The sequence below is a fragment of the Epinephelus lanceolatus genome, chromosome 4 (assembly GCF_041903045.1).
Source record: "Epinephelus lanceolatus isolate andai-2023 chromosome 4, ASM4190304v1, whole genome shotgun sequence".
NCBI lineage: Eukaryota > Metazoa > Chordata > Actinopteri > Perciformes > Serranidae > Epinephelus > Epinephelus lanceolatus.
Genome location: NC_135737.1, coordinates 47,873,905 through 47,894,242, shown reverse-complemented (window position 1 = coordinate 47,894,242; position 20,338 = coordinate 47,873,905). Strand labels below are relative to the sequence as shown.

The 20,338-nt window shown below is 45.4% G+C and overlaps 1 protein-coding gene across 1 annotated transcript in view; it reads right to left on the bottom strand.

Moving 5' to 3' along the window:
- LOC117259332 (fibroblast growth factor 12-like) overlaps positions 1–19,617 on the bottom strand; it is a 79,641-nt gene extending 60,024 nt beyond the window's left edge. Inside the window, exon 1 of the mRNA XM_033630613.2 lies at positions 19,222–19,617. Within this exon, the coding sequence (XP_033486504.1) occupies positions 19,222–19,249 (28 nt within the window). The 5' untranslated portion in view covers positions 19,250–19,617. The remainder of the gene's footprint in view (positions 1–19,221) is intronic.
- Between the last annotated feature and the right edge of the window lie 721 nt (positions 19,618–20,338).

Here is a 20,338-nt window from a genome sequence, read left to right as displayed (position 1 = left end):
CACAGCACAGCAGCGTCTGTGTGTGTGTGTGTGTGTGTGTGTGTGTGTGTGTGTGTGCACATCAACTGTTTCTGCTGTCAGTCCTCTGCAGCCCTGAGTCTGAAAATGACTTCAAGGAAAAAAGCCTTGAGCTGGAAATCGCTCTGGGTTTAAAGGTTTGTTTTATTTCCTCCTGCAGATGCTTCAACATGACGTTTATATAAATCCTACAAACTGTCGCTGTACACCATCAGATCCATGATGATAATCAAGCTGCTGTTCAACAATCAAATCAATCACGTCAACTGAGACATCCACCAATAAAACACATCGATACTCAGGTAACCATGTTTGCATGTTGCCATAGCAACCCCAGCCACGTGTGTTTGTCCTGTCTGCGTCATCTCTGCGGCCACAGAAGCCAGCGAGCAGGAGCGTGTGTACCTGTAACAACAATGACACCACGCTGTGATGAATATCCATAGCGGTACTGTTTCGGTCCGAGCTGCCCTCCCCGAACGGTAACCACGGTAACCGCATCCCTCCTGTGTCATCGCTGAGCCTCGGTGTCTTCATTTGCATGCGTCAGATGATTCGTCACGTGACTGCCGCACTGCATTTTTTATAGGATTACTGGGACCAGCATGCATGTGCTTGGAGTGAGTTATATACAACCAGAGGCACTGCAGCACACACACACACACACACACACACACACACACACATTGTAAAATACATGAGAACATAAACTCTGCATGAAGTCCAGAAACAATGATCTCTATCTGTGCTGCGTAGAGCTCAGTATTTCTGACTGCTGCCGGGGGGGAATGTATATATCTACTATAACAGGACTTAAAGGTCCAGACAGTGCAGGGCTGGGCCATATCACAACTGTACCATATAGATCCATACATTTTCAAGCAAGATATAAATTGAGACACTGTTTATATCGATATTGGGTCAAGTTGCATTACGTGACGCAAACCAGTGTTCATCTCTCCTCTGTCACACTCTCCACACAACTCCGCCCCTCACTCACTCACAAGTTCTCCATCAACACTTTTTAGAGCCGTAGCCTGACGTGCACCTCCTTAGAGATTTAACTCCACAGTGTCACAGTGACGCAGACCTCCTGTCTGTCTCTGTGAGCTGAAACCATTTCCCTCAGTGGAAACAAGGCTTTGATTTACTTTAATTTCACAGATAAGAAACAATAAATTGTGAAGACAATAAAGCCTCCACACACTGTGTGTGATTTATCCTGGCTGAAATATGAGCAGAGGAAATCTCTGCTAGCTGCTAGGCTAATTTATACAATGTAAAATGCCATAGGCTTGTGCTAATAAGGTTAGCATGTTGTATTTGTGGGGAAAATGTGTCCAGATAAAGACAAGTGTTTGTCTGTGAATGCTGCGAGTTATAGTGAAGCTGATTTGTGTGTTTAATGTGTGTTTTGAATCAACTAAACTTTACAGCACTTCACAGAAACAGCCCACTAGTGTTTCTGAGGTGTAACTGTTGTGCCTATTTTCAAATGTTAATAAAATCCCTGTCTTTGCATTTTATTTTGATCACAGTCGGTTCTTAAAAAACAGCTTCTGACATCTCAAATGTGGCTCTGACCTGCAGCTGAAGATACAGGGATTTCTATCACCAGTCAGCCTGTGAGTACCAAGATTTAAATTTTTGTCCATATCGCCCAGCCCTTTGTTCAGTGTGTCAGATTTAAGGGGAGTTTAGTGGCATCTAGCTGTGGACTGCAGATTACAACCAGCTGAAACGTCTCCTGGTCAGAATTCCTTCAGTGTTGATTGTTGAGGAGCTGAATGTTCCACAGAGGTCTCCTCCTCTCAGAAACACACACCAGCTGATTTAAACCAGGAAACACTAACTGTTTATACCAACGCTGCTCATCACAGAGAGGACTCTAACTGCAGTGTCTGATATGACAACACAAATGTCCCTATCTGGAGTCAGAGTTTGGTTTGTCCATTCTGGGCTACTGTAGAAACATGGCAGTGCAACATGGTGATCTCCTCTGCTACTTTATTAACTTTGACACTTTTCACATAGTAGCACTATTTTTGTATTAATTAATAAACATGAGATGCAGTCCTGGCCTCATAACATCTACATGTCAACATTATGTGACAGCCATGGTGCCTCTTAGTGGTAACAGGAAATGACATGTACAGTACTCTGACATGCTCCTCCCAGCAGGGGCGTAAAACTGAATGGACTCTAAAGCCGTTAGTACCTCTGGAACCAGCAGTAACCCTTCAGCCATGGTACCTAGACCCTCGGTGTGTTCAGACAGTCCTCTTAAATGTGGGCGGGGTTGTTGTCACTCACTGCTCCGTCCAGCACTCGCTGTATTTCCTCATCAGCGGTGACACAGATGGAAGTCTGCACCTGGTTTATCGTCCACAGAACGAGGCTGCACGCCCACATTTTCACAACAAAATAGAACAGGCTGCAGTGAGAGTCTCTCTCCATGGGATATTTAAAAATAGCAGCTTTGTGCATTTAGTCCTTCTCAGGCAAGCTCAGGGGTTTAGTGTTGCTGTAGCCCACAGGAAGTGAGGATTAGAATATATGACCTTCACATAATCCGCTCCAAATTAATCTATATTTTTAAAGTCATTACTAAAAGTGTGTGTCATATAAAAACTAAAGTGATGGTCAAAGTTGTCACAGTGAAATTTAAGGTGTGCTGATGGATTCACGTCATCAACTCATGCATTGAGTAACATTACAAGTTAACGTTCCACCAAAGTTGCCGGCAGTCGGCCCAGTGAATGAACTTATTTTTTCTCTTTCATTTTATAGTTGTAGTTTACTGATGTATGAACAGAGGTTACATAAATCCAGAGCATTATTCAGCCAGTCCTACGGCACTGTTCCACCTGCTTCTTAAACACGTCATCAGTTACTAACAGAGTCAAACATCGCCAACACTGCTGCCAGGATAATTGGTCTCCTCACACCAAGCTGACAGAGTTAAACATCAGGGCCACTGCGCTCATTATTCCCTCAACAGGACAGGACGTCACACACCCACTCTGTCACCACCTCCCTGCCCTCCTGGTGCAGGTACAGAGCACTGAGGTGCAGCAGGGCTCACTATGGGAAGAGTCTGATCCCACAGACACAGCTGCCTTAACCCTTTGAAACCTGGAGCGACATAACCTTTACTGTGCTGCTGTCAGACACCTTTTGTAAGTATTTAACCCTTTGAACCCTGAAGTGTGATTGCGTTCAAAAACAGACAACGAGAAACACCTGTTTGTGTGTGTGTGTGTGTGTGTGTGTGTGTGTGTGTGTGTGTGTGTGCAGAGCGTCTACAGGCCTGAATTTGAAATGTACATACAGTCAAAGGTTGAGAACAGCTGCAGCGACATCAATTAAAGTCATTAAGTTAATGTGTTAATACAGCTCCTCTCCCTCCCACACACACACACACACACACACACACACACACGTCTGTGATTTGACTCATCAGTCGAGAAGCTCAAGAGTCAAGTCGCTGCTCTCTGCTTTCAGCTGCGTCCTCGTCCACAGAGCGACCAAAGATAACAACAAATAAACTTTAAATATCTGTCGATCAGAAAAAACAGAATCCACAAACACACCACGGGACTGATGAGTTCAAGTCCACCTGGGAAATTACAGCGCTCATCATACATTCAGCTGCCTCTCATACAACCTCACTGAATCGAACAGATCAGCATGGTGGCTCCACCTGAACGAGGAGGGATGTGTCCTCTCACTGATGTTTTCTCTGTCCAACAACAACTGACTTATTGAAACATTTTTAAAGGCCTATAAAGTTGTAAACTACGATGTCAAAAATTGGGTTTTAACTTTTCAGTCACTTAGATACCCCAGATCCCAGCCTCAATGAACATTTGTGGGACGAGCTGGTACCCCAGAGGCACCCCCGATCCAAGGTGGGTGCTCCTTGGACCGGACTTGACTCTGACCTGTCAAGGCATGAACACATGACCTCTGGAGAGTGTCCTTTGGTGTCTGGCACCAACGCGTTGAGTCCTGTGGGTTGTGAGGTGGGGTACCAGCACGTCCCACAGATGTTTGATCAGACTGGGGACTTTTAGAGGCCAGGTCGACGCCTTGAGCTCTTTGTCTTGTTCCTCGGTCCATTCCTGAGCAGTTTTTGTGGTGTGGCACGGTGCATTGTCCTGCTGGGAGGCCACTGCTACTGGGGAGTGCTGCTGCCATAATGGGGGGTGCCTGGTCTGCACTGGTGTTCAGGTGGGTGGAGCGTGTCAGGTGGCGTCCACATAAATGTCAGAGCCCAAGGTTTCCCAACAGAGCATCGCACTGTAACAAGATGATCAGAGTTGTTCACTTCACCTGTCAGTGGTTTGAATGTGTTGGCTGATCGGTGTGTATCAGGCCACTAATGTGACATTTTTATAATCATGCATTATTCTGCTACATGTACCTTAAACTTGGTTTGTGGGCCGCCAATAAACACAGAAGAAGCTGTCAGGAGGGTGAGACATGTCGCAGTGTGGACGTCTTTCACAGTTCATGAGGAAGACAACAGGACGGCGCCGAGGGTCTGATTTCCAACCGCCTGCCACAGGTCAGACACAGCGCTGAAGGACCGTCTCCAGAGTGTTAGCACGAGCTCATTAGCAACAGCGGCTAACATCCAACACCGAGCTTTAAAAAGGCTCCACTCTGTTGGTAAAGCTGTTAATAACCGTTAGTTGTGTGATGCTACAGTTAGCGATTATTTGTATAGTTACCCCTCTGACTGCGTGTGTGTGTGTGTGTGTGTGTGTGTGTGTGTGTGAGAGACACAAGTGTAAATGTGTGAGGTGAATCAGTAGCACACTGCTATTCTGCTTGGTAGTTGGAGGCTCATCTGTCGTAGGATGGTGAAACATTTCATACACCAGATGTAACACAGACAGTTATCTGTCAGTGTTTGTGAGCGCTGAGAGCTGAAGACATTTGACAAGACCTGAGAAAATCTCACACTGGAGCGACACGACGCCGCTGTCGTTTGGTTCTGTGTAAAAATGCAACAGTGGCATAAAGGCGGGACTTTGTATCGACTCTGTGGCGCCGTCTCTGTGTAAAAAGTGCTCCTGTAAGAGGCTTCAGGTGAGGACTCTTACTTTGGCGGGGTAAAGTGCAGGAAGTGTGTAGAGGGAGGTGACGCCAGGGCTGATGGGAGTTTTAATGCAGCGCTGCAGCACTCAGACATCCATCCTGTTCATCTGCTGCAGCCACACAGCCGCATTACATTAGACTGTTCATCAAGCCACATCTACAGCTGAGAGAGAGTGTGTGAGTGTGTGTGTGTGTGTGTGTGTGTGTGTGTGTGTGTGTGTGTGTGTGTTGCAGAGACCATTTGCAGAAGAGCCTCATAAATAATTGAAAGGTCTGCTGACTCTCTCTCTCTCTCTCCGCTCTCACACCGTCTCCATGGCGATGCTCTTAAAGGAACATGCTGCCTATTTCTTTAGAGTGTCCGGTCGGAACATTAGGAGGAAATGAACGTCACGATCGATCACCGAGTCCATTAGCCACATGCTAACACATTAGCATTGATTGTTCCGTGCTGATGCAGTAATGCAGTGCGAGCAGGACGCAGATCACATGACATCATGTTTATAATAAACATCATAAACACAAACAACAGCAGTTCGAATTCAAACTAAACATCCTGAACGCTGAGGAGGAAATCAAGCAGCTGTTCCTCCGACTGATGATGTCATGATGCTGATTTAATCTGTGATTATCTGCCTATAATCAGCTCCAGGTGGGGACAGGTTCAGACCATCAGAACTCATGTATGTTGTTTGTTCATAAACACAATCAGCTGTTGAGCGTCTGAGTCAGTTTGTGTTGTTCTTCATCAGTTTCACTCAGATTGAATCATTCATTTACTTCCTTTGTGCAGGTGTGAACACAGCAAAACAACCGGACTGAGACCTTCTTGAAGAGGTGGTCTCAGTCCGGTTCCAAAGGAACTCTGGTGCGGTTGGTTTGTGGTGAGAAGGTGTCCCGACCTGGATGTGAAGCAACTGCAGTCACATGACACATTGTTTGGGTTAAACATGAGCATGTTACAGTCCTGGAGGATTATTAATGTGCACCTCCTCCTGTACTGCCTTAATATGCACATTCAGCACATCCAATGCATCAAAACATTGTTTTCTAGTTGGAGCTGCGCCTCGTTTTCAAACTGTATGCTTTGACTAAAATGAACAATGACAGCAATATAGTCCACGATGAGCAGCGCTAAAATCAACCTGCGTAGTTGTCCCTCCATTGTGACATTAGAAAGTGTCACATTTATCTTGCAAGTGTACTCTTCTTCAACGTTTGCTTTACTTCCTGGATTTTTCCCACATGGAAATTCTGACCAATCAAGAGCAGCTTTCTCACACAAGGCATTTGATGAACACGAACCAACTCTAGGCAATTATACAACTTTGTGACAACATGAGTCCCTGATTCAGACCAGAGGAGACCACTCTAGGGCTGACAGCAGCCTGAGACTATGCACGTTATTTAGTTTCTGAAATATACTCATTGTTATGAGCAGAGTGAAAAAGTGTTGTGTCATTCATTCCTCTGGCGATAACACTTGTTTTTGCACATGGCGCAATGACGAGCGGGCAACATGATGACATGAAAGACAGACGCCTGAGCTTTCTGCTGCCAGAAGAATGAGTGCTCTACCTATTATAGTTTTTATTTTAGATCGATATACATCCAGGATCATGCAAAAACAGTCCTCTGCAGCCATTTTGTGGAAATACAAGAGTGATTACGGTGAAATACCAAGTTTGCACAGCACCCAAAGTAAGATATGAATGTGATGACTGGGAGACAGAAGCCTGAGCTCTCTGCTACAGAGAAAAAGAATGCTCTCACTATTATGGGTCTTATCTTAAATCGATGTAAACAGTCTTAACAACAAAATACACTTCTGTTTACACAGGAAATGTACAGTTTGCATACAGTCTCTTTCAAAATAAAAGCACTACTACTGCAAATGTGTACACTCAACAACAAACGCACAGGTTGGGTTTAGGAACAAAGAACAGGAGGTATTTCTCAGAGTCAAGGAAGGATCCTCAAACGGCCAAATCTGAAGGAAGTTATGTCATCGACCTGCTGAAGGAAGGACTGCTCCAATGTCAAGGATCCTTCTGGATATCACTGAGGACTGAGTCCTTCTTTCAGAGAGATTAGAAGGATCCATGTGTGGATCCTCCGCAGGTATAAAATCCCCACAATGCTTTGCACAGTACACGATTTTCTGGAAGTGAGGGCGGGGCCTCTTCAATGAAACCTGCGCCAGCAGAGCTCGGCAGGATTTAGATTAATATGTCATTTATTTGGATTAATGTCTCCACCTGAGTTTATCAGACAGACACCTCATCATTTACACTTTCCAATGTGTCCACTGCCACATGATGAGATTTATTAAATAACGTGATTTAGATAAAACATAAAAGTTTTAAATGAATCATTCACAGCAGAGATGGAGCGCTGAGTTTATCATTAAATGAAAAAAGAAGCGTCGGTTTTAGACGATTTCAGAAACACTTAAATGGAAGTTTGTGTAAAAGTCTGACAGGCAGTCGAGGAGGAAATTAAATGCACATGTGCAGGTTAGATTTTCCATCTCGTACCACAGATAAGTCCGAGTACACAGAATGATAACCATTGACTTTAATACCATGGTAAACCTTCAAACTGCTGCAACCCGACACCCAACTTGGACTTTTCACCCTCTTAACTGACGTTGTTGTCCGGCTGCGTTTCCCCCCGAGTCCGTCAGGCACTGTTACACACCAATGGCGACCAGCCTTGGATCACGCCAACATGAAGGCGCAGCTTTCATCATCAGCGTCTGACGCTGAGGTCACTGCCCCAGCACCAGTATTCAATGACTTCAGACTGAGCGAGGTTTGTGAACGTTAATGAAGGAACGACTTTGTGTTGATCCTTCAGACTGAGAACAGGCTGAACTGATGAGCCTCTGACTCACAACCAGCTCCTCTGGGTTTAAACCAAGATGCAATTCAATTAGAGCCGCAACTAACAGTTATCTTCCCAATAATCAATCAATCCTCTGATCGATCAAACTGAGAGAAAAGTCAGATTGAAGTAAGTTCACGTCATCACGTCCTGATTGGTCCAAACTAAGGGACTCAGTTTCCTGTGAGAGGAAACACAAACACTGAGACAATTAACTGATCATTAAAACAGCTGATTGATTTTCTATCGATCAGCTGATATCAATATTAACCCTGCTGATTCAGCTCCACGTGTTTTAAGCTAAACGCCTGACAGTGAAACTCTGAAGCTTTTTCTTCCACATTAAAAGGATTACATGTAATTTTTCCTCGTCAGCAGTTTCCTGCTCCGTCTCCTCTGAAACGTCCGCCTCCATCTGCTCCCTTTATTCTGCTGCTACTGAAGCCCCGCTGCTTTAAATAGACATGATGTCATCAGCTGTTTGATGATGTCATCGTCCACACAGAGCAGGTTATACATCGATCACTGATAAACTGATGAGAAACTGAATCAGAGCTGAGGGGCTGCTGGGAATGATGGAGACCAGAGAAACCAGTACTGAGAACAAAAGGTCATAAAACAGGGAGCGGCGCGCGCACACACACACACACACACACACACACACTAATCAGCCTGACTGTGCTGAGCTCAGCATCTCCTGCTGTTAATGTTCGTCTCCCACACAGTGGAGGAGGGGAGTGTGTGTGCGTGTGGCCTTAAATCATAGTTCATTTTTGGACACACACACACACACACACAAAAGGTTATCAATAAATAAGAATAATAATAATAATGTACATGTGATCATTTTTCTTCACATACTTTGTAACACTGAGTCCTGATGGAGACATCTGAATCATCTTTATACCAACTGATGATGTCACCTGATGATGTCACACAGTGGCTGTTACATCACTTCTTCCTAAAGGTCAGGTCAGATCAAATATTCACAACTAGAGGAAACAGTTTTAGGACGTTGCAGAGAAAAGTGTCAGCGGTGTGAACTGGCCGGTCTGAGCTCAACTCAAGCCGGCTGATGGTGTCACCTGACTAGAGATGATACGCCGTCTCATGGTGGTCACTTCCTGTCAGCGTTACAGATCAGAAGCACAGAGAGTCGTTGACTAGAGACTACGCGCCGTCTCATGGCGGTCACTTCCTGTCAACGTTACAGATCAGAAGCACAGAGAGTCGTTGACTAGCGATGATACGCCGTCTCATGGCGGTCACTTCCTGTCAACGTTACAGATCAGAAGCACAGAGAGTCGTTGACTAGCGATGATACGCCGTCTCATGGCGGTCACTTCCTGTCAACGTTACAGATCAGAAGCACAGAGTCGTCGACTAGAGATGATACGCCGTCTCGTGGCGGTCACTTCCTGTCGACGTTACAGATCAGAAGCACAGAGAGTCGTTGACTAGCGATGATACGCCGTCTCATGGCGGTCACTTCCTGTCAGCGTTACAGATCAGAAGCACAGAGAGTCGTTGACTAGAGATGATGCGCCGTCTCATGGTGGTCACTTCCTGTCGACGTTACAGATCAGAAGCACAGAGAGTTGTTGACTAGAGATGATACGCCGTCTCATGGCGGTCACTTCCTGTCGATGTTACAGATCAGAAGCACAGAGAGTTGTTGACTAGAGACGACGCGCCGTCTCATGGCGGTCACTTCCTGTCCACGTTACAGATCAGAAGCACAGAGAGTCGTTGACTAGAGATGATACGCCGTCTCATGGCGGTCACTTCCTGTCAACGTTACAGATCAGAAGCACAGAGAGTTGTTGACTAGAGACGATACGCCGTCTCATGGTGGTCACTTCCTGTCAGCGTTACAGATCAGAAGCACAGAGAGTCGTTGACTAGAGATGATACGCCGTCTCATGGCGGTCACTTCCTGTCAGCGTTACAGATCAGAAGCACAGAGACGACGCGCCGTCTCATGGCGGTCACTTCCTGTCAGCGTTACAGATCAGAAGCACAGAGACGACGCGCCGTCTCATGGCGGTCACTTCCTGTCAGCGTTACAGATCAGAAGCACAGAGAGTCGCTGACTAGAGACGACGCGCCGTCTCATGGCGGTCACTTCCTGTCGACGTTACAGATCAGAAGCACAGAGAGTCGTTGACTAGAGATGATACGCCGTCTCATGGCGGTCACTTCCTGTCAGCGTTACAGATCAGAAGCACAGAGAGTCGCTGACTAGAGACGACGCGCCGTCTCATGGCGGTCACTTCCTGTCGACGTTACAGATCAGAAGCACAGAGAGTCGTTGACTAGAGATGATACGCCGTCTCATGGCGGTCACTTCCTGTCAGCATTACAGATCAGAAGCACAGAGACGACGCGCGGTCTCATGGCGGTCACTTCCTGTCAGCGTTACAGATCAGAAGCACAGAGAGTCGCTGACTAGAGACGACGCGCCGTCTCATGGCGGTCACTTCCTGTCGACGTTACAGATCAGAAGCACAGAGAGTCGTTGACTAGAGATGATACGCCGTCTCATGGCGGTCACTTCCTGTCAGCATTACAGATCAGAAGCACAGAGACGACGCGCCGTCTCATGGTGGTCACTTCCTGTCGACGTTACAGATCAGAAGCACAGAGAGTCGTTGACTAGAGATGATACGCCGTCTCATGGTGGTCACTTCCTGTGAGCCAGCAGCTTTTTACAACGTTACAGATCAGAGCGCTGACAGTAGTTGTTTGTTTCATCTCATCTCGTAGTGAATCTTTGGTCTGAACTGGACTTTACACCGTGACATGGTGAGGAAATGCATCTTCCACACAGTTACTGTTTTAACATCCTTTCATTCACTCTGTGATCGAGACCACACTGTCCAAAATTAAGTGAGACAGCCCCGTGTGAATGGAAACACATCTAACTAGCTAACACACACTCGACAGCATCACCCAGATGTGCAGATCACTGTGACGGGGACAAACAAACCGTACTGAGTATTTTCAGTTTGATGTCATCAGAGATGGTTTTGAGTTTTATATCCTGCTGTGACCTGTTGTATTCTGGGAAAGTCTGAACAATAATTTTAAAAATACTTCAACTCGATCCTGAATCTTTACACCTGAACCTGAGCTGCTTCTGTCCTGATCATCTGATCAGCTCATGTTCTGCTGCCCTCCATTTTTATTGATGAGTTTATCTCACTGATCGATCAGACGGACGAGCAAACTGACGGTGGAGTCCAACCAAAAAAAAACTACACACTGTTACATTTCAGTTTAAACTGTTTGAATATTTGGTTTATCTAATTGAAACACACACACTCACACAGGTACACACAGTGTTTCTTAGCTGATCAGCAGAAACACAAACAGAAATCGACAAGAAATACACACCTCCTCTGGGACACTGTGTGTGTGTGTGCGTGTGTGTGTGTGTGTGTGTGTGTGTCAGGTTTCTCGGGTCACTACAGTCCTGAACGGTGTGGATCTGATCCCAGAATCAATACGACAAGCTGATCTGTCTGTAAACAAACACACATTCTGAAACTGTACCTGACCTCATTTCACCTGCATTCACACACACACACATACACACTGAACTAGTCCCGCCTCTTTAGGCCCCAACTCCTGTCAATCAAACACCAGCTGATCTCAGGCCCCTTTCACACATGAACTGAAGAGCTGAATTTGTCTCGACATCATCCAGAACAGCTGCTGATGAGAACGTCTCATAAGCTCAAGTGGACTTTAAGAGTCCATTCAACGTCTGACTGATCCCGTGTGTGAACAGAGCAGGTTGTCGTCAGGAGGATGTGGGCAACTTGGTGACGTTTCTGTCATGATGCTCACACAACACCGGAAGTAAACGAACATCTGAGGATGAAGACGACTCAGTTACAGGAAGACAGCAGCCAAAATGTCAAAATGGAGAGATGACGAGATTCAGGAGCTTCTGAGGGTACGGGCCGAAGCCAAAATGGTCGGACAAATTCAAGGGACAACGAGAGACTATTGTTGTTGACTATGACTAAATTACGAACAACCAATGCAATGGCAGTATAATCATGTCCTGCCTCCTGCACACTCTACCAACTAAACAGAGTGTTTCCAGTGGGTGAGACAGATCATCTCCTGTTGTGTTCGACAAGGTCTGAACCTGATTCTACAGATATCGTCTAAAGTTCATGAGAAAATGTCTCATTTATTCTCCTACAAAAATAGATTTGTCTGTTTCAAAGATAAACGACACTGCCTTTATAATTCCATGCCTCCTTGATGATGTCATAGATACAGCCGATAGATGGCACCAGAGGGCGGAGTCAAAAGTTTCACTCAACAACAAACAAGGCGACAGTAGAGGAGGTGGTGATATTGACCCTTTTAACGGGGGCAGTGTTGCAGACGACGGTGGCCTGTGAGGCCGTGAAGGCCCTAACACACCAAACTAACATCAAAGAACTAGCGGCAACGAAAGCCAACTGTTGCGTCGTCTACGTCGCCTCACGTCGCCCTGTGTCAGTTGCATTTGAACACACTACACGGACTACATCCGACGGCCAAGTAGCACGTACGTTCTGCGCCTGCGTGAGAGAGAGCGGAGTGAGAGAGTGGTACATCCTGTCAGCCGAGGGGTTTCCTATCTGTGCAGCCGAGCACCGCAGCACCTCCACGGACTATTACATCCAGACGGTCCCGGTGTTTCCTCCTCAGGCTCCACTTCACTCAGCTGCCCGATAAACCCGCTGCTTCTTCCCACTTTAACCTGAATAACAAACCAGGGCTCAGTGCTCCGGTTGGATCCAAACGGAGAGCCGGGGCTAGCTCAGAGACTAGCGGAGGCTAACTGGCTGTCACATGGCGGGCCGCCATAGTTTCGTTAATTAATGGGAAACACTGCAGAAGATCTATACAATCAGCACAGTTTCAAGATTAGAGTCACCAATTCAGTATCTGACCAAATGTCTCCCCTTCTGTTCCTGAGATATGACGTTAGAACATGATGTCACAGTCAAGCTGACCTTTGACCTTTTGACCTTCATTATTTTATCCTGTCAGACATTTGTGTCAAGTTTGGTCAGAATTAGTGAATGAATTCTTCAGTTATGGACAGAAACATGTTTGTGAGATCACACTGACCTTTGACCACTAAACTCTAATCAGTTTATTTGTCAGTCCCAGTGGACGTTTGTGCCAAATTTAAAGAAATTCCCTCAAGCTGTTCTTGAGATATTGTAGGCACAAGAATGAGATGGAAGCAAGGTTGCAGTGACCTTGACCTTTGACCTGTGAGCACCAAAAACTGATCAGTTCAACGTTGACTCCAAGTGGACATTTGTCCCAAACTGTAGAGAGAGATATGTCCACAAGAATGTGACAGACGGACGACCTGCAAACATAACGCCTCTGGCCTGCGCTGTAGCCAGTGAGGAGACATAATAAAAGTCTCTGCTTAAATCACAGAGGATTTACAGTAATGTCTGACACACAGACAGAAAGAGTTTCAGAAAACGCTGAACTGCTCCTTTTATTATATCACAGCTGAGTAGGTATAAAGTGTGCTGGTGATTTCACGCAGTGTTCAAGTTGGGAGCTGACTCACGCTCTGCTCGGCTCTTCAGAATACAGAACTCACAGATGTTTCACTGACTTCAGCACAGTCTCCTCTCACAGGCCGACAGGAAGCTCCACAAATATAAAGTCCAATCTGCCCATTATTTACAGAAACACTGAGTCACTTCATGCGTCTCCAGCGGATCAGATACCTGATCTGAGAACAGCAAAGTGAAAACCAATCCAAGAGAAAACATTTTAGGACGGACTGAAATCTGATGGGTGAACTCTGGAGGTGTGAGATGTCTGTCATCTGTCCTCCTCCTCCCACAGCCGAGCTGTAGCAGTCTGTCAGCATCATCATCATCAGCTGGGTGATTATTAAAGTCGAGGAAGATTCCTTAAACAGCTGCTTTTCAAGGATGCTTCAACATCCAATCCTTTGTTCAGAGGATTTAAAGGATCCTCAGCTCTTAAAGTACCCACAATACTTTGGGCACGATGCATCAGTCCCTAGATTTAGAAACAAGTCGTATTAAATCTACAAGGTCTCATTTAAACGTTTGCTCTGACTCTTGTAAGACGAGGGCACTGACGCATCAACAGTTCTTGTCAATCTTTTAACAATAGCTGCAACCACGTGTGTGCACGTGTCCACGCCACGCCCCTTTTCACCACAGACCAACTGACTGACAGAGCGAGCTAAAGAGCAAACTGACGGCATCGCCGATGATGAAATATGCAGTTACATGTATGTCAGTATCTTCAGTGTCCATGTCAATTTATTGTTATTAGGTGACAAAAAAGTGACTGGATGACCAAATGAGAGACGACAAGAACGCACATCGTCCACACAACAGGACATAAGGCTCCGTCCCTGATGGAATACATCGATTCACAAATGTCAACAATCAATTATATAAATGTTTATTAACAACGTGATGAAAGAGGCAGAACTCAACAATGAGAGCACCTGGACAGTCTACTCTAACTCCGACGACGTCCTTGCTCCCCCCCTCCTCTGTTAAATGGTATCTCCCAGGCGCACTACGTCATCAAACCATGTGATGTTTGGTATTGCTGGATTCAGGAAGCTCTCGACTTTTCAAAAATAACATTGTTTTTCTTTTATTTATTATGTATTTCGCACCAGAGCAGCCTAAACACACAAAGTCCAAAATCGCGATGAGTGGTGACAAGTCATGTCATGCCGTTTTTCAACGGGAAAAGTTAAAGGATTACTCGCGATCTTATGCGGAGCTGTTAGCGGGGACTTAGCTGGTTTATAAAAGGTAAGAGTCTCACTCCTACCACTATTTTTGGCTGAGATATACCGTCTAGAAAGTGGGATCATAACCTTCACGTTTCATATGGCTTTATTTGGTGATATTTTATGGTGTTTCTGTGTCATAAACAACATCAGCTATCATAATCACACCTGATTTCAATAAGGTACAATGTTTGAAGCTGGCTGAGTGTTGTTTGATCACTGATAGTACTGTTTTGAAGCCGAGTGAGCGCTCTGTCATTTGGAGCTCCGCCTGGATCTTTTCATGGTAAAAACACTGTAGAATGGTCATACTTTGAGCAGTCTTCTTCAAATTTGAAACAAGTGTTCATTGATAGTGTGCCTACAGCCCCACAGTGTCATTTACCTGCTCAGATGAAGCCACAGACAGTTATTCATCCTGAAACACATTTTTATTTTATTTTAGGCAAAATCTTCAACTTTTTACTGACTTCAGAGGCCCATTACTCTGTCTCTGTATCACCTAGAGTGTTTCTGACACTTTCACAAGAAACTGCAGGGAGTTTTCTTTGTGACAAGACCTCATGCATGCATGTAGTCAGAGCGGTTCAGAAGCTACAGTCATTTTAATTTGGGTATGTCATTTTAGGCGTTTCTGCTACAAAATGGGGGTGGAGTGCGAGAGGTTTTAAAAGCTCCGGTATGGAAGCATTTTAGCCATCAGGTTGCAATGGCATTACACTTTCACTGTACGATAACCACCTCAGAAAATACTGTAGTTTCACTGTATCACAGTATTACAGGATTTATCAGAATGAGTTTTAAAGGAATGACAATGGAAGAGTTACTGTTGGTTGAACAAACGTTTTATGACGATGAAACAAACTGTCTCCTCTGACAATAACTACAATAAAGGCAAGATTCTTCGTCCAGTTACATCAACAAGGCGTCATTGGACGACTGGGAGAGGAATCTATTTATTGACCGGGCTGTAGGCTCCACAGGAGTGTTAAAATGTGTTTGTCTTGTTGTGTTATTGGGAGCCAGAATAGAAGGAGTCATGGCTCAAAACCAGCCGCCACTGCCCGTCAACAAAAACAAAGACAACTATGGTTAAATGTGATAAGACCAAAGGACTGGACGGAGGCCATCATCAAAAATGCTCACATGTGCAGCGCACACTTCATATCAGGTTAGGGAAAAAGTATTTCCTGTTGTAGGGATGAATAACGTTATGTGTATTAAAGGAGCAATAAGCGAAATTCATCATTTCTAGATTGAAGGAATTAAAAATTGCTATGTGAAGAACTAGAGGTGTAATTTCATCTGGAGTATAGCATGACCTCACACACCCTCTCTCTGTGTTGATCTGAAGCCTGTTGTTTACAAGCCGGTCCGGCTGCGCGTTCATGTTCGTTCATGTGAACCCCCCCCCTTGTCAGAGCCCTTGGCCGTCCCTCCCTATAAAAGGCTACAGCCAGTGAGCAATGGCAGCGCATATTTTCTAAATGAAATGGCGGAGAGCGGAACAAAACGTCCACCTGAAGAAGACCAGGATCCGACATTACCTCTAAAGAAACAACGGTTGTTGACGAAGAAGTTGTCGGACAAAGAAAGGGACAGAACTCGGATTAACATTGGCCTTGCATTTCCAAGGCGGAGAGCACTGCGAGAGCTAAAGTGACTACAATCTGACTCGGAGCTAGCTCCTCTTCTCCTGGACAGGTACAACATAAAGTCAAATGTCTGTTTTAATTAGTGTTACAGTAACGTTAGGCACATGTCGCCATGTCGATTCAATTAAATTTAATGTTACAATCATAGCATGGGTTAATGTCCGGAGCTTCGGTCCCAGCAATGGGTCAGGCGTTATGGTTGTGTTAGGTGAGTAGCCCGGCAGCCCAGCTAACATTTGCAATTAGCATTGTAAAATGTAGCCCAGCGGGCAGCTTGGTGGCTGTGTTTAGCTATTCCCCTGCCTACTTCAATGATGATGGTCCCTGTAATAAATGTAATATATTTGCTGAGATGGAGGCGAGGCTCAGTGACTAGAAGAGCTGGTAGAAGCGCTCCATAGCTCTAAGTTACTCCAGTAGCCGTAGTAGCTCGAGTGCTAACTCTCGGAGCTAACGCTAACATTCCTCTCTTCTCCGTGAGCCGGAGCCGGGAGCCCGCACAGAGAGGAGTTGGAACGTTAGCATGGCAGCCGACTAGTGCTAATGCTAACGTCCCCACGCTTCTCGGCTCCGGCTTACTGAGCCTGGTGGAGAAGCGTAGGGACGTTAGCACTAGTCGGCTGCCATGCTAACGTTCCAACTCTTCTCCACTGTTGTCAACTCCTCAGTAAGAAAAGTAGCTATTGGCTGTCCTAAAAGTCGCTAGAAGTCGCTAAATGGCATCATCGCCTAATTTGCATAATTGTCCATATGCATGTAATTGTAATGGACGCTGTAGGAGAGAGGAGAGAAAAAAACTGAGTAAAAAAACACCCTGAATATGTTTAGAACTACAAATGAACCTTCTTTCAGTGATTTATATCAGACAAAGAAAATTTTACATTTACATCCCGCCCGGACTGTAAACCAGGTCGGGATCAGCCAGCGGCGGTTCCGCGCATGTGCGATTCACTTGTAGTCTGGACGTGGAGGGGTTAACGTCTCCTGCTCTGACTGCAGCTGGGAGGGAGGACTGGGCCGTCTGTGAGTGCTTTGGGGCGAGAGAGGAGCTCACGGTACGGCAGCATCCGCTGCTCGTTGAGAAGAATAAGAATGATACGTGCTCTCACAACAGAGTCTCCAGAAGTCTTCAATAACATCAGAAAAAGTCACTAGATTTGTCGCTAGTCGCTTTTTAAAAAAAGAGTCGCTAGAGGGGTCTGAAAAGTCGCTAATTACAGTGACAAAGTTGCTAAGTTGGCAACACTGCTCTTCTCCGTGAGACCGTCCTGGCTCAGTTGGAGTTGGAGCGTTAGCGTGGCAGCCGAGTAGTGCTAACGCTAACAGGGAAGCAGGGAAATAGCTAAACATGACACACTTTGTTTTGGTCTACAGGCAGTGCACAACAGCAAACCTAGCAGTGAAAGGATTTCGCCTCATCAGAAACTGGAGAGGGATTAAGAGGAATATTGGATTTCTCTGGAACGCTAACTTTTTAGCACATTAGCTAACGTTAGCTTCCATAGCAAAACAAACAAGTGTGGTCCTCCTTTGTAAGATTGGCTTCCTGTGACATCATCCATCCATGTAAAAGTCCAGTTTTAGTCGGACTGACACAGTAAATCGGTTTCCTCTGATGTCATGGAAACATGTTCATCACGTGTCGCCTGATTGGAAAGAGGGCGGAGTCTTGTGCAGCCTCTGTAGGATCTGACTTGGATGGACCCGCCCTACAAAGGAAGAAGCACCCAACTGTGGTCTGTCCCTACACCTGTCTGTCAGTCTACCTGTCTCACCCTCCACCTGTCTGTCCCTCTGTGACAGCAGCAGCTACAGTTTGAGGGGAGTTGTTGGGCGATAAGGTTGTTATTGCAAAATGAACCCAGAGGGATAGTGGGGGACGGGCGGGGACAGACGGGGACGGACGGGCGGGGACAGGCGGGGGACTTGTGGGCACTCGTGGGACAGACGAGGAGGAGCCAGACGTCTCACCTGCACACACTGTGATGACAGAGCCGGTTAAAAATTGTCAAAGTTTCCCTTTAAATAGAGACAACTGCAGGAAGTGAGACGTTCACTGTCCCGGGTCACACCCAGGGGTCAGAGGTCATATTCAGTCAGTGTCTCTTGTCTCCTGTCTGTCTCTCTACCTGTCCTTGTGTCTCTCTGTGTCCTGACATCCGTCCCCACCCCGCCGTCCAAGTGTCATGTCAGTTTCTCCACCTTGTTGTCTCCTCCCTATCTGTCTCCTGACAGTCTCACCGTCTCGCTCCTTCCTGTCTGCCTGCAACATCCTGTCTGTCTTCAGTCCGTCTCACCACCTGTGTCTCTCTGAGCTCACGTCCGTCTCTCAGATCTTTGACCACCTGTCAACTTTCCTGTCCCCCGCCTCCACCCTCATATCGTCGGTCTCAGCGCCTCGATGTGTCTGCAGCGTCCTGTCTCTCTGTGTGTCCGTCTCACCACCTGTCTCTCCCTCAGCTCACCTGTCTGTCTGTCTGTCTGTCTGTCTCTCTGTGTTTTGCTGCATCAGGCGTCTCTCAGCCGATTGCTTGACAACACACACACACACACACACACACACACACGCACACGCACACACACTGCACCCCATCCCATAATAACCACACCTCAAAGCTCCAGTGCAGCTGCATTCAGGATGTGAGCAGCAGGCAGGATACCGCAGTACACTTGTACCCAACATGCATCACTCCCTCCACCCATCCATCTCCACCCTCCACCTCTCCGTCCTACCTGCCGGTGCCTTCTCTTTGCTCTCCATCTCCCGGTGCTGCTCGGTGCTGCTCGGTGAGGTGAGCTGCTCCTCTTCCTCGTCACAAATCCACTTCCCTTCCTTCCTTCCTTCCTTCCTTCCTTCAATCAGTCAACAAGCGTCGAGCCACACCGAGAAAATCTGATCGGTAATCAGCCGCTGGCGGATCGATACCGGCGGGAGAGGAGGAAGAGGAGGAGGAGGAGGAGGAGAAGGAGGAAGGAGGGACACAGACCGCGGTGTGGTTCTTCTCTCAGCGGGGGCTCCTTCTTCTTCTTCGCTGTTTTTCTTCCTCCTGCGGACGATGAGGCTCGTGCGTTCACCTGTGCCGTGTCCGCGCGCTGCTGCACCCTCTCTAGCTCTCTCTCTCTCTCTCTCTCTCTCTCTCTCTCTCTCTCTCTGCTCGCGCCGTGTTGCTGCAGCTCACGTGACGTCACCGCCGGAGGAGTTTTTAAGGTGACATGATGATGATGATGATGAAGATGATGATGATGGTGTGAGGAAAGTAAAACACAGTAAAAACACTCTGTGACATTAAGATATGTTCACTCAGTAAAATCTATTAAAATATTAAATACAAACTGAATTAAAACTGTGTCGCATTTAAATTTAATGTAATTTAATTTAATATAATTTATCATAATATAATATACCTAATTTAAAAAATCTAATTAATTTTAATAAATATTTATATATTTTTATATATTATATTATTTATATTTATTTGCATAATATGATATAACATAAAGTAATATAACATACTATAATATAATTTAATTAAGTCTAATATAATTTAATTTAATACAATGTAATATAAAATAAAATAATATAATATAACATACTATAATATAATTTAATTAAATCTAATATAATCTAATTTAATTAAATACAATCTAATATAAAAAATAATATAATATAACATACTATAATATAATTTAATTAAATCTAATCTAATTTAATTTAATACAACATAATATAAAATAATATAATATACTATAATATAATTTAATTAAATCTAATATAATCTAATTTAATGTAATTTAATACAATGTAATATAAAATAAAATAATATAATATAACATACTATAATATAATTTA